The 14,231-nt window shown below is 50.9% G+C and overlaps 1 protein-coding gene and 1 long non-coding RNA gene across 2 annotated transcripts in view; both read right to left on the bottom strand.

Annotated features, from left to right (window-relative positions):
• Positions 1-1,385, bottom strand: part of LOC134983832 (uncharacterized) — a gene marked incomplete at its 3' end in the record, with an annotated part of 177,423 nt that extends 176,038 nt beyond the window's left edge. Inside the window, exons 1-3 of the mRNA XM_063949456.1 lie at positions 1,311-1,385; positions 1,095-1,192; positions 306-996 (exon numbers count right to left, since the gene is read on the bottom strand). Coding sequence (XP_063805526.1) covers positions 306-996; positions 1,095-1,192; positions 1,311-1,344 — 823 coding nt within the window. The remainder of the gene's footprint in view (positions 1-305; positions 997-1,094; positions 1,193-1,310) is intronic.
• Positions 1,386-2,178: 793 nt separating this feature from the next.
• On the bottom strand, positions 2,179-6,336 carry LOC134983846 (uncharacterized). The gene is made up of 3 exons (XR_010191690.1): positions 6,278-6,336; positions 2,559-2,637; positions 2,179-2,365 (listed from the first exon to the last, which is right to left on the bottom strand). It is a non-coding gene; the product is annotated as an uncharacterized LOC134983846 (long non-coding RNA).
• Positions 6,337-14,231: the final 7,895 nt, after the last annotated feature.

Genomic DNA, 14,231 nt, shown 5'->3' with positions numbered 1-14,231 from the left:
ACACAGTGACATGATGTGAGGGGGAGAGCAGGAGTATAATAGGGGTTGATGGCTCCTGATGTATGAGATACACCAGAGAGTGTGGGGAGGAAACTGGTCAGATCTCTGGGCTGGTAACACAGTGACATGATGTGAAGGGGAGAGCAGGAGTATAATAGAGGTGATGGCTCCTGACTCCACACTTGGAAAATGCATATTAATCATTAGTTTGTACTGACAGAGGAGGGTGTAGGATAAGAGATTGCTGTAGTGACTGAGCAAGGAGAATATGTGACTCTTTTCTTTAGTAAGAGTTTATTACTCACCTGTGCTGATATCTGTAGGGATCTCCTCCTCCTTACACTGCTGATCACCCCTCACATACGTCTCTTCTTCTCCCTCTATATCTTCTGCCTTCATATCAGTCACATACGTCTCTTCTTCTCCCTCTATATCTTCTGCCTTCATATCAGTCACATACGTCTCTTCTTCTCCCTCTATGTCTTCTGCATTTATATCAGTCACATACGTCTCTTCTTCTCCCTCTGTATCTTCTATCTCTATATCAGTCACATACGTCTCTTCTTCTCCCTCTATATCTTTTGTCTTTATATCAGTCACATACGTCTCTTCTTCTCCCTCTATATCTTCTGTCTTTATATCAGTCACATACGTCTCTTCTTCTCCCTCTATATCTTTTGTCTTTATATCAGTCACATACGTCTCTTCTTCTCCCTCTATTTCTTCTGCATTTATATCAGTCACATACGTCTCTTCTTCTCCCTCTGTATCTTCTATCTCTATATCAGTCACATACGTCTCTTCTTCTCCCTCTATATCTTCTGCCTTTATATCAGTCACATACGTCTCTTCTTCTCCCTCTATATCTTTTGTCTTTATATCAGTCACATACGTCTCTTCTTCTCCCTCTATATCTTCTGTCTTTATATCAGTCACATATGTCTCTTCTTCTCCCTCTGTATCTTTGATTTTAATATTATTTAATTGGGCTTCACCCTATGTAAACAAGACAAATATAATGACACACAGCTCCTCTATACAACATATAGTGACAGTCACTTTGGTATATGGGTGAGACCCTAAATCCCACCTACCTGATCCTCCTGTGGGGTCCTGTGATTCTTCTCTGTACAATCCTGGGAATACAGAGGACGGGGACATCTCTCTTGGGTATCTCTGTTACTGGGCCCATCTGTAGGAGACACACAGTGACTGAGTACAGTGTATATATGTGATTATCAGATGATGTGTGTATATAGGGGCCCCCAAACCTGCTCTCCCCTGTACAATACATGACAGTCTCCTCTTACCCAGTGATGTGAGGGGCCGGTGATTCTCCATCATCACGTCCTTGTACAGACCCCTGTGTTCCTCTATATACTCCCCCTCCTGCATGGAGACATAGACAGTGACATCCTGACACCTTATAGGCACCTGACACACACAGTGATACAGTCATCACCCAGAGACATCCCCTGGTGTTACTGTATAATGCCCCATTCCCAGCAGTCACCTCTCCAGTCATCACCCAGACACCTCCCCTGGTGTTACTGTATAATGCCCCTTTCCCAGCAGTCACCTCTCCAGTCATCACCCAGACACATCCCCTGGTGTTACTGTATAATGCCCCTTTCCCAGCAGTCACCTCTCCAGTCATCACCCACACACATCCCCTGGTGTTACTGTATAATGTCCCATTCCCAGCAGTCACCTCTCCAGTCATCACCCAGACACATCCCCTGGTGTTACTGTATAATGTCCCATTCCCAGCAGTCACCTCTCCAGTCATCACCCAGACACATCTCCTGGTGTTACTGTATAATTCCCCATTCCCAGCAGTCACCTCTCCAGTCATCACCCAGACACATCCCCTGGTGTTACTGTATAATGACCCATTCCCAGCAGTCACCTCTCCAGTCATCACCCAGACACATCCCCTGGTGTTACTGTATAATATCCCATTCCCAGCAGTCACCTCTCCAGTCATCACCCAGACATATTACCTGGTGTTACTGTATAATGTCCCATTCCCAGCAGTCACCTCTCCAGTCATCACCCAGATACATCCCCTGGTGTTACTGTATAATACCCCATTCCCAGCAGTCACCTCTCCAGTCATCACCCAGACACGTCCCCTGGTGTTACTGTATAATGCCCCATTCCCAGCAGTCACCTCTCCAGTAAGCAGCTGAATGATCCTTTTGGTGAGTTCCAGGATCTTCTGGTCATTGTGTCTCTCATGTGTCAGTGAGTGAGGTGGAGGCACCGTGATGGGGCTCTGGGTTCTACTCAGTCCTCCTGACACACAGGGATGGCTGCTCGGTGTCTCATACTCATTGGATGTCTTCTTCACTACTGTGTAATCCTGTGTAATGGAGGAGACATCAAATATCAATATTTACACTCCCAGACCCACTCCCCTCCCCAGTCATGTTCCTGTATTATTACTATAGATATAAGGTCACTGTGACACTCCCAGATCCCCTCACCTCCCCAGTCATGTCCCTGTAATATTACTATAGATATAAGGTCAATGTGATGCTCCCAGATCCACTCACCTCCCCAGTCAGCAGGTAGATGATCTCCAGGGTGATATTTATTATCCTCTCAGACCTGTGACTCCTGTCCTTGTCCATCCTCGGTGAGTCAGAGAGAATACAGAACGTGTTACTTGGAATAAATATAATACATAAAACATATTACACATGTAACATAGTAAATAAGGAATAGAGTGGTCATTAAGTCTCCTATTTCCCCACAGCCATAGAGTCCTGGTCAGTATCTCTGAGGTTCCTGTGACCGAGCCCCATAAGGCCGTACTGCATAGTGGGCCTGATCTAGAGTGTAGCGCTATTGTGGGTGGAGTCACAATGAGCTGATGTTCGGTACACCGCTCATGTGCACGACCCGTACGGAGCATGTGCTCTATGTGTCCTGAGTTGTCAGACGAGTATGGCTGCAGCCATGAAGTGGTGTAAGGGTGAGAATTGGTTGTGAAGGGACAGGGTCACTTGAGGGAAATTTCATGGCCTCATTCATGGAGCTGGCATGAGGCTGTAGGGTGGGTGGTGGCAGGAGACAGGCAGGGGAAAGGCGGCAGGAGACAGGCAGGGGAAAGGCGGCAGGAGACAGGCAGGGAAAAGGCGGCAGGAGACAGGCAGGGGAAAGGCGGCTGGAGACAGGCAGGGGAAAGGCAGCCGCATGGAGTAACATGAGATGGGGCTCGGACGGGGTCAGCAGCAGCAGCAGCCATGAGCGGGGTACAGTGCCAGCTGCCTGCAGGCTATAACCCGGCCCTCCCATACCAGAGGCTCCTGCCATGCTAGACCCGCAGCCTCCTGCCTCCTACCCACACCCTCTGCAGCCTAGGAAGGATGAGCTGCTGGGAGCCCCCTGAGGTGGATGAGCGAGGAAGCCCCTGGAGGAGTAAGTGACGCTCTCTGTGCCTGCTTCTAGATGCTGCCCTCCCCTACTTGCTGCATGGGTGCAGATGTTGGCAGCGCACACAGCATGAAAACACAAGGTTTGTTGGCGCTGGGCAGGTCTGTGAGGGAATACACCTTAGGATTAGCAGCCACCTGGAGAGGGGTAGCCAGCCTCCTCAAACAGAGACAAATGTGGGGAATACCAGGTAGGCGCTCTATCCAAATGATGCAGCCAAAAAATAATTAAAACACTGTTTATTACACACAAGAAAATAAAAACAATATAAACAGTAATATAGACCAAAACATATACTAATGGGTGTTACCCTGAGGTATATGATATCTCTGGTATATATAATATACACAATGAGTATACACAAAGGTATCACTGATAAAATCAATGTAAAAGGAAAACGCTGATCCTTCTACATAGGAGACTCTCAGAGGATTTGTCAGTCTCTTATAGTAAATGAGCAGCGCACAGTGTGAGTGAGAAGAAATCCTCCAGCTGATATGGTTCATACAGGAATGTGTCCTGAACCAGAATGACCTTTATATGGTAATTGTCCATCCGCTTAGTTCCGATGTAACAACAAAGTGAGTATACATATGTATAGATGTGATGGTGGTTAGTAGTCACTGCACCAGTGTTGGTAGTCCTTGCGACCATAGGCGTGCGCAGCACATTTTATTAGGAGGTGTGCCGTTGGAGGGGTGTGTCTAGCATCATCTATTGACGGTCAACGCAATATAAAATATCCACCCTTGTACCAATCCTAATAATGCAGATACATTGTCAGATGTTGTGATGTGCACCAAACAAACACCCCTGATGGCACTCACTGCAATTACACTGCTCCTCCTCAGCCTGGTCTGGCTCCCCCTCTCTTTCACCTGCAAGCTGACACTGACAGTCGCACACTAGTACTGCTGCTGCTGGAAAAACGTGTGACGTGTTAATGCTGCTGCCGACCACCTGCCAGTATTGAACACTGGCTGCAGGCTGCTCATCAGTGGCTGGTGTTGGCATAGAATAGAAGGAGAGAGGTGGGCGTGTGATGGGTGGGCTTGCAAGCAGCATGACGTCATCACGTCACATCACGCTGTTTTTGTACATCATACCCTCCAGGTGGACCTTTTTAGCAGGTACAGTAGCTTTTTTTAAAGGTCTGTACCGATTTTTGGCTCTCCAAACTTCCATTGAAAGTATAGGAAAAGGGATGTAGCCACGTCCCCTTTACCCATGGCCACGCTCCCTTTTCTAATTTGTACCAATTTTCATGTGTAAAATGTTGGAGGGTACGGTACATGGAGGTGGCAGTGGCACCCTTGATTAACCCAGGCGTCCGGTCAGTAATGCAGTCCTGATAGGGTGCAGCGCAGAGGGGACAGTAATCAGCCTGCTCAGTGATCGCTGCATCAGGCATGTGAGATCGGGGTGCCGGACATTAGGGGGTGCATGTGCGCACCAGGAACCCCCCCTGAACACGCCTATGCTTGCAACACAAAGTTGATACTGCAGACCCGCTTCGCATCACCCTTTGCCCGGGTGAAGAAGCTGTGGGCGGCGTGGTCTGCTATAAGCTGTTCCCTGTCGTGCGGTGCAATGTGGATGCGCAGAGCCGCTGTCTCGTACTCCCAGCACGGGTAAGGTTTGTATCAGCAGCACAGTGTCTGGACTTACCCGGAATAGGGAGGAACATATGGTGCAGTCTCTCCACGATGTTCATTTCACATTTTCCGGCAATTGGTGAGCCATCAGCTATTGGAGGTTGTATCTTCTTCTGTGGGCACTACAGGTATCAGCGATCCCTCTCTCTGTGCCCTCAACGCGTTTCTCCGCACACCGGGCAGCTTTTCCAAGAGCTGGAGGATTTCTTCTCACTCACACTGTGCGCTGCTAATTTACTATAAGAGACTGACAAAACCTCTGAGAGTCTCCTATGTAGAAGGATCAGCGTTTTCCTTTTACATTGATTTTATCAGTGATACCTTTGTGTATACTCATTGTGTATATCATGTATACCAGAGATATCATATATCTCAGGGTAACACCCATTAGTATATGTTTTGCTCTATATTACGGTTTATATTGTTTTTATGTTTTTGTTGCATCATTTGGATAGAGCGCCTACCTGGTATTCCCCACATTTGCACACAGCATGGGGCACAGTAACAGGCCGGCTGCCGGCACGTATACAAAATAATAGGTTCCCTATAGAATAATAGTAAACGCAAGGCACAGCTGCTGCAGAAACTCTTGTTACATACGTGACGTCAGTCTCTTCTGATACTGGCATTATATAATACAGCCCGGTGTCTCTACAGCAGATGGCCGTCGTTATACGTGTGGTGCCCTCCTAGCGGGCATTTCACATGTTACACCATTATAGTGATGTGACTGCTGGGGGGGGGGGGGATAGGGGCTCAGCCTGCAGCTGTCACACTGCCAGTGGTGTAGTAATGCTATGCAGCTGTCACACTGCCAGCGGTGTAGTAATGCTCTGCAGCTGTCACACTGCCAGTGGTGTAGTAATGCTATGCAGCTGACATAATAATAATAATAATGACAGGACACCACAGGCTGCTCCTCCTGTATAATAATAATATCAGGACACCACAGGCTGCTCCCCCTGTATAATAATAATATCAGGACACCACAGGCCGCTCCCTCTGTATTATAATAATAACAAGACACTACAGGCTGCTCCCCCTGTATAATAATAATAATAACAGTACACAACAGCCTACTCCCCCTGTATAATAATAACAGGACACCACAGGCTGCTCCCCCTGTATAATAATAACAGGACACCACAGGCTGCTCCCCCTGTATAGTAAGACGCCATTACCTGATCTCCACGGACACTGTGAGGCTGCAGCAGTCGATTTAAACTCACTTCCTGTATGTGAAACGCACGGTCCGGAAGGTGGAACGCACATGCCGGAAGTAGGGTTTGATTGGCAACGACTGCTACCTGGTTACTGGCCCCTCCCCTCCTACACCCCACCCACAGCCCTGCCCTCAATAAATATTAATACCATACATGTCCTCAGTGCAGGAGGCCGGCGGCCATTTTCCTGTAGACCAGTCCGGCAGCAGCAATAGGTTCCCTGGCCGTGTAGTGACGTCAGGAGCGGCGGCCATTTTCCCCTGGTCTGAGCTCCGCCTTCCTTCTATCATTCCCACAAGGCAGCAGGAGCAGAGAGCAGCCATTGCTGTGTCTGGCAGCAGGTAATGATATTATTATTATTATTCTATAGGCTGAGCAGCTCTGGTGTCAGGTTCTGTACTACAGGGGGAGCAGCCTCTGGTGCCTTGTTATAGTGCAGCTGGAGCAGCCTCTGGTGCTGCATTATCCCTGTACAGGTGGCTGACGCTCTAGTGTCCTATTACTGTAGTACAGGTGGCGCAGACCCCGCCGTTACCGTAATACAGGTGGCGCAGACCCCGCCGTTACCGTAATACAGGTGTATCAGACCCCGCCGTTACCGTAATACATGTGGCGCAGACCCCGCCGTTACCGTAATACAGGTGGCTCAGACCCCGCCGTTACCGTAATACAGGTGTCACAGACCCCGCCGTTACCGTAATACAGGTGGCGCAGACTCCGCTGTTACCGTAATGCATGTGGCGCAGACCCCGCCGTTACCGTAATGCAGGTGGCGCAGACCCCGCCGTTACCGTAATGCAGGTGGCGCAGACCCCGCCGTTACCGTAATGCAGGTGGCGCAGACCCCGCCGTTACCGTAATACAGATGGTGCAGATCCCGCCGTTACCGTAATACAGGTGGCGCAGATCCTGCCGTTACCGTAATACAGGGAGAGCAGTCCCTCCGTTACCGTAATACAGGGGGCGCAGACCCTGCCTTTACCGTATTACAGGTGGCGCAGGACTTGCTGTTACCGTAATACAGGTGGCGCAGAACCCGCCGTTACCGTAATACAGGTGGCGCAGACCCTGCTGTTACCGTAATACAGGGGGCGCAGTCCCCTCCATTACCGTAATACAGGGGGCGCAGACCCCGCCGTTACCGTATTACAGGTGGCGCATACCCCGCCGATACCGTATTACAGGTGGCGTAGACAGCGCCGTTACCGTAATACAGGTGGCGCAGGACCCGCCGTTACCGTAATACAGGGGGTGCAGACCCCGCCGTTACCGTGATACAGGTGGCGCAAGCCCCGCAGTTACCGTAATACAGGTGGCGTAGACCCCGCAGTTACCGTAATACATGTGGCGCAGGCCTCGCCGTTACTGTAATACAGGTGGCGCAGGCCCCGCCATTACCGTAATACAGGTGGCGCAGACCCCGCCGTTACTGTGATACAGGTGGCGCAGACCCCGCCGTTACCGTGATACAGGTGGCGCAGACCCCGTCGTTACCGCGATACAGGTTGCGCAGACCCCGCCGTTACCGTAATACAGGAGGCACAGACCCTGCCGTTACCGTAATACAGGGGGCGCAGTCCCCTCCATTACCGTAATACAGGGGGCGCAGACCCCGCCGTTACCGTATTACAGGTGGCGCATACCCCGCCGATACCGTATTACAGGTGGCGTAGACAGCGCCGTTACCGTAATACAGGTGGCGCAGGACCCGCCGTTACCGTAATACAGGGGGTGCAGACCCCGCCGTTACCGTGATACAGGTGGCGCAGACCCCGCAGTTACCGTAATACAGGTGGCGTAGACCCCGCATTTACCGTAATACATGTGGCGCAGGCCTCGCCGTTACTGTAATACAGGTGGCGCAGACCCCGCCGTTTCTGTGATACAGGTGGCGCAGACCCCGCCGTTACCGTGATACAGGTGGCGCAGACCCCGTCGTTACCGTGATACTGGTTGCGCAGGCAGACCCCGCCGTTACCGTAATACAGGAGGCACAGACCCTGCCGTTACCGTAATACAGGGGGCGCAGTCCCCTCCATTACCGTAATACAGGGGGCGCAGACCCCGCCGTTACCGTATTACAGGTGGCGTAGACCCCGCAGTTACCGTAATACAGGTGGCGCAGGCCTCGCCGTTACTGTAATACAGGTGGCGCAGGCCCCGCCATTACCGTAATACAGGTGGCGCAGACCCCGTCGTTACTGTGATACAGGTGGCGCAGATCCCGTCGTTACCGTGACACATGGTGCGCAGATCCTGCCGTTACAGTAATATAGGTGGCGCAGACCCCGACGTTACCGTAATACAGGAGGCGCAGACCCTGCCGTTACCTTGATACAGGGGGCGCAGTTCCCTCCGTTACCGTAATGCATGGGGCACAGACCCCGCCGTTAGCGTATTACAGGTGGTGTAGACCCCGCCGTTACCATAATACAGGTGGCGCAGTCCCCGCCGTTACCGTAATACAGGTGGCGCAGGCCCCGCCGTTACCATAATACAGGGGGCGCAGACCCCGCCGTTACAGTGATACAGGTGGCGCAGACCCCGCCGTTACCGTAATACAGGTGGCGCAGACCCCGCCGTTACCGTAATACAGGTGGCGCAGACCCCGCTGTTACCGTAATACAGGAGGCGCAGACCCTGCTGTTACCTTAATACAGGGGGCGCAGTCCCCTCCGTTACCGTAATACAGGGGGCGCAGACCCCGCCGTTACCGTATTACAGGTGGTGTAGACCCCGCCGTTACCGTAATACAGGTGGCGCAGTCCCCGCCGTTACCGTAATACAGGTGGCGCAGACCCCTCCGTTACCGTAATACAGGTGGCGCAGACCCCGCCGTTACCATAATACAGGTGGCGCAGACCCCGCCGTTACCATAATACAGGTGGTGCAGACCCCTCCGTTACCGTAATACATGTGGCGCAGGCCCCGCCGTTACCGTAATACAGGGGACGCAGACCCCACTGTTACCGTGATACAGATGGCACAGCACCCGGCATTACAGTGATACAGGTGGCGCAGACCCCGCCGTTACCGTGATACAGGTGGCGCAGACCCGGTTGTTACCGTAATACAGGGGGGAACACCCCTCTTTTTCTTTTGCATTACGTAATACAGGGGGCGCAGAACCCGTCGTTACCGTAATACAGGTGGCGCACACTCCGCCGTTACCGTAATACAGATGGTGCACACACTGCCGTTACCGTAATGCAGGTGGTGCGAACCCCGCCGTTACCATAATACAGGTGCCGCAGACCCCGCCGTTACAGTAATACAGGGGGCGCAAGACCCCGACGTTTTCCGTAATACAAGTGGCGCAAGACCCCGCCGTTACCATAATACAGGTGGCACATACCCCGCCCTTACCGTAATACAGGTGGCGCAGACCCCGCCGTTACAGTAATTCAATGCAGACCCCGCCATTACAGGTGTTGTGTCCTGTGGCATTGTGCTGTACAGGGGGAGCGGCCTGTGTTGTCGTAGTTTACAGGAGGAGCAACCTGTGCTGTGTATAATATACAGGGGAAGTGGCCTGTGTTGCAATAATATACAGGGGTAGCATCCTGTGTTGTCATAATAGACAGGAAGAGCAGCCTGTGGCATCGTACTCTACAGGGGGAGCAGCCTCTGGTGTCCTGTTGTTATTATTATTTCTCTGACGTCCTAGTGGATGCTGGGAACTCCGTAAGGACCATGGGGAATAGCGGCTCCGCAGGAGACTGGGCACATCTAAAGAAAGCTTTAGGATCACCTGGTGTGCACTGGCTCCTCCCCCTATGACCCTCCTCCAAGCTTCAGTTAGATTTCTGTGCCCGACGAGAAGGGTGCACACTAGGGGCTCTCCTGAGCTCTTTGTGAAAGTTTTAGTTTAGGTTTATTATTTTCAGTGAGACCTGCTGGCAACAGGCTCACTGCATCGAGGGACTAAGGGGAGAAGAAGCGAACTCACCTGCGTGCAGAGTGGATTGGGCTTCTTAGGCTACTGGACATTAGCTCCAGAGGGACGATCACAGGTTCAGCCTGGATGGGTCACCGGAGCCGCGCCGCCGGCCCCCTTACAGAGCCAGAAGAGCGAAGAGGTCCGGAAAAATCGGCGGCAGAAGACTTTCCTGTCTTCAGATAAAGGTAGGCGCACAGCACCGCAGCTGTGCGCCATTGCTCTCAGCACACTTCACACTCCGGTCACTGAGGGTGCAGGGCGCTGGGGGGGCAGCGCCCTGAGACGCAATAAATTGATAGAAAACCTTTATGGCTAAAATAAATGCATCACATATAACTCCTGGGCTATATGGATGCATTTAACCCCTGCCAAAACATACAAGAAAACGGATGATAAGGACGCCGAGAAAGGGGCGGAGCCTATCTCCTCAGCACACTGGCGCCATTTTCCCTCACAGCTCAGTTGGAGTGAAGCTCCCTAGCTCTCCCCTGCAGTCACTACACTACAGAAAGGGGTTAAAAAAGAGAGGGGGGCACAAATTAGGCGCAGTATAAACAATACAGCAGCTATAAGGGGAAAAACACTTATATAAGGTTATCCCTGTATATATATAGCGCTCTGGTGTGTGCTGGCAAACTCTCCCTCTGTCTCCCCAAAGGGCTAGTGGGGTCCTGTCCTCTATCAGAGCATTCCCTGTGTGTGTGCTGTGTGTCGGTACGTTGGTGTCGACATGTATGAGGAGAAAAATGATGAGGAGACGGAGTAGAGTGTCTGTAATAGTGTTGTCACCCCCTAGGGGGTCGACACCTGAGTGGATGTACTGTTGAAATTGCGTGACAGTGTCAGCTTTGTATAAAATACAGTGGTTGACATGAGACAGCCGGCTACTCAGCTTGTGCATGTCCAGACGTCTCATACAGGGACCCTAAAGCGCCCGTTACCTCAGATACAGACGCCGACACGAGTACTGACTCCTGTGTCGACGGTGAAGAGACATCCGTGATTTCCAATAGGGCCACACATTGCATGATTGAGGCAATGGAAAAAGTTTACACTTTTCTGATAAGATGAATACCACCAAAAAAGGGGTATTATGTTTGGTGAGGAAAAACTTCCTGTAGTTTTCCTGAATCTGAGAAATAAAATGAAGTGTGTGATGATGCGTGGGTTTCCCCCTGATAACAATTGATAATTTCTTAAAAGTTATTGGCAGTATACCTTTTCCCGCCAGAGGTTAGGGTGCGTTGGGAAACACCCCCTAGGGGGGATAAGGCGCTCACACGCTTGTAAGAACAAGGGCTCTACCCTCTCCTGAGATGGCCGCCCTTAAGGATCCTGCTGATAGAAAGCAGGAGTGTATCCTAAAATGTATTTACACACATACTGGTGTTATACTGCGACCAGCAATCGCCTCAGCCTGGATGTGCAGTGCTGGGTTGGCATGGTCGGATTCCCTGACTGGAAATATGAGATCCTAGATAAGGACAGTATATTATTGCCTATAGAGCAATTAAAAGATGCATTTCTATATATGCGTGATGCACAGCGGAATATTTGCCGACTGGCATCTAGTATAAGTGCGTTGTCCAAATTATTCCAGTAAAGTGGTCAGGTGATGCGGATTCCAAACTGCATTTGGAAGTATTGCCTTAAAAGAGGGGATGTACCCCAGGTCGCCTCTCAAAAATAAGACGCCGTATTATCAGGCACAGTCATGGTTGGCAAGCGGACAAAAGGGTTCCTCTTTTCTGATCGTGACAGAGGGAGAGGAAAATGGCTGCAGAGATCAGCCAGTTCCAAGGAACAGAAACCCTTTTCCGCCTCTGACAAGCCCTCAGTATGACGCTAGGGCTTTACAAGTTCAGGCACGGGGGGGTCCCGTTCTCAATGAATTTCAGTGCGCAGTGGGATCACTCGCAAGTAAACCCCTGGATCCTTCAAATAATATTTCAGGGGTACAAATTGGAATTCGAGACGTATTCCCCTCGCCGTTTCCAAAAGTCTGTTTTACCGACATCTCCCGCTGACAGGGAGGCAGTTTTGGAAGCCATTCACAAGCTGTATTCCCAGCAGGTGATAATCAAGGTACCCCTCCTGCAACAGGGAACGGGGTATTATTCCACACTATTGTGGTACCGAAGCCAGACGGCTCGGTGAGACCGATTTTAAAATCTAAAATCTTTGAACACTTGCATACAGAGGTTCAAATTCAAAATTGAGTCACTCAGAGCAGTGATTGCAAACCTGGAAGAAGGGGACTACATGATGTCTCGGGACATCAAGGATGCTTACCTTCATGTCAAAATTTACCCTTCTCACCAAGGGTATTTCAGGTTATGGTACAGAACTGTATCAGTTCGGACGCTGCCGTAGGGATGGTCCACGGCACCCCGGGTCTTTACTGAAGTAATGACCGTAATGATGATATTCCTTCGAAGGAAGGGAATTTTAGTTATCCTTTACTTGGACGATTCCCTGATAAGGGTAAGATCCAGGGAACAGTTGGAGATCGGTGTAGCACTATATCAGGTAGTGTTGCGGCAGCACGATTGGATTCTCAATATTCCAAAATCGCAGCTGGTTCCGACGACTTGTCTTATGTTCCTAGGGATGATCCTGGACACAGTCCAGAAAGAAGGTGTTTCTCCCGGAGGAGAAAGCCAGGGAGTTATCTGAGCTAGTCAGGAACCTCCTAAAACCGAACCAAGTTTCAGTGCATCAATGCACAAGGGTTCTGGGTAAAAATGGTAGCTTCCTACGAAGCAATCCCATTTAGCAGATTCCACGCACAGTGGAACCTACTGGACAAATGGTCCGGGTCGCATCTTCAGATGCTTCAGCGGATAACCCTGTCACCAGGGACAAGGGTATCCCTCCTGTGGTGGTTGCAGAGTGCTCATCTTCTAGAGGGCCGCAGATTCGGCATTCGGGACTGGGTCCTGGTGGCCACGGATGCCAGCCTGCGAGGCTGGGGAGCAGTCACACAGGGAAGGAATTTCCAGGGCTTATGGTCAAGCCTGGAGACATCTCTTCATATAAACATTCTAGAACTAAGGGCCATTTACAATGCCCTAAGTCAAGCGAAACCCCTGCTTCAGGGTCAGGTGGTATTGATCCAATGGGACAACATCACGTCAGTCGCCCACGTAAACAGACAGGGCGGCACGAGAAGCAGGAGGGCAATGGCAGAAACTGCAAGGATTTTCCCTGGGCGGAAAATCATGTGATAGCACTGTCAGCAGTGTTCATTCCGGGAGTGGACAACTGGGAAGCAGACTTCCTCAGCAGACACGTCCTTCACCCGGGAGAGTGGGGACTTCACCCAGAAGTCTTCCACCTGATTGTAAACCATTGGGAAAACCCAAAGGTGGACATAATGGCGTCCCGTCTAAACAAAAAACTAGACAGATATTGCGCCAGGTCAAGGGACCCTCAGGCAATAGCGGTGGACGCTCTGGTAACACAGTGAGTGTACCAGTCAGTGTATGTGTTCCCTCCTCTCCCTCTCATACCAAAAGTACTGAGAATCATAAGAAGGAGAGGAGTAAGAACTATACTCGTGGTTCCGGATTGGGCAAGAAGGGCTTGGTATCCGGAACTTCAAGAGATGCTCACGGACGAACCGTGGCCTCTACCTCTAAGAAAGGACCTGCTCCAGCAGGGGCCTTGTCTGTTCCAAGACTTACCGCGGCTGCGTTTTGACGGCATGGCGGTTGAACGCCGGATCCTGAAGGAAAAAGGCATTCCAGATGAAGTCATCCCCACCCTTGTCAAGGCCAGGAAGGACGTAACCGCAAAACATTATCACCGCATTGGCGAAAATATGTTGCGTGGGGTGAGGCCAAGAAGGCCCCTACAGAGGAATTTCAACTGGGTCGTTTCCTCCATTTCCTGCAAACAGGACTGTCTATGGGCCTAAAATTAGGGTCCATTGAGGTTCAAATTTCGGCCCTGTCGATTTTCTTCCAAAAA

This window comes from Pseudophryne corroboree, assembly GCF_028390025.1.
Source record: "Pseudophryne corroboree isolate aPseCor3 chromosome 3 unlocalized genomic scaffold, aPseCor3.hap2 SUPER_3_unloc_26, whole genome shotgun sequence".
Taxonomy (NCBI): Eukaryota; Metazoa; Chordata; class Amphibia; order Anura; family Myobatrachidae; genus Pseudophryne; species Pseudophryne corroboree.
The sequence above is the reverse complement of the archived record's forward strand: the minus strand, read 5'-3'. Positions and strand labels throughout refer to the sequence as shown.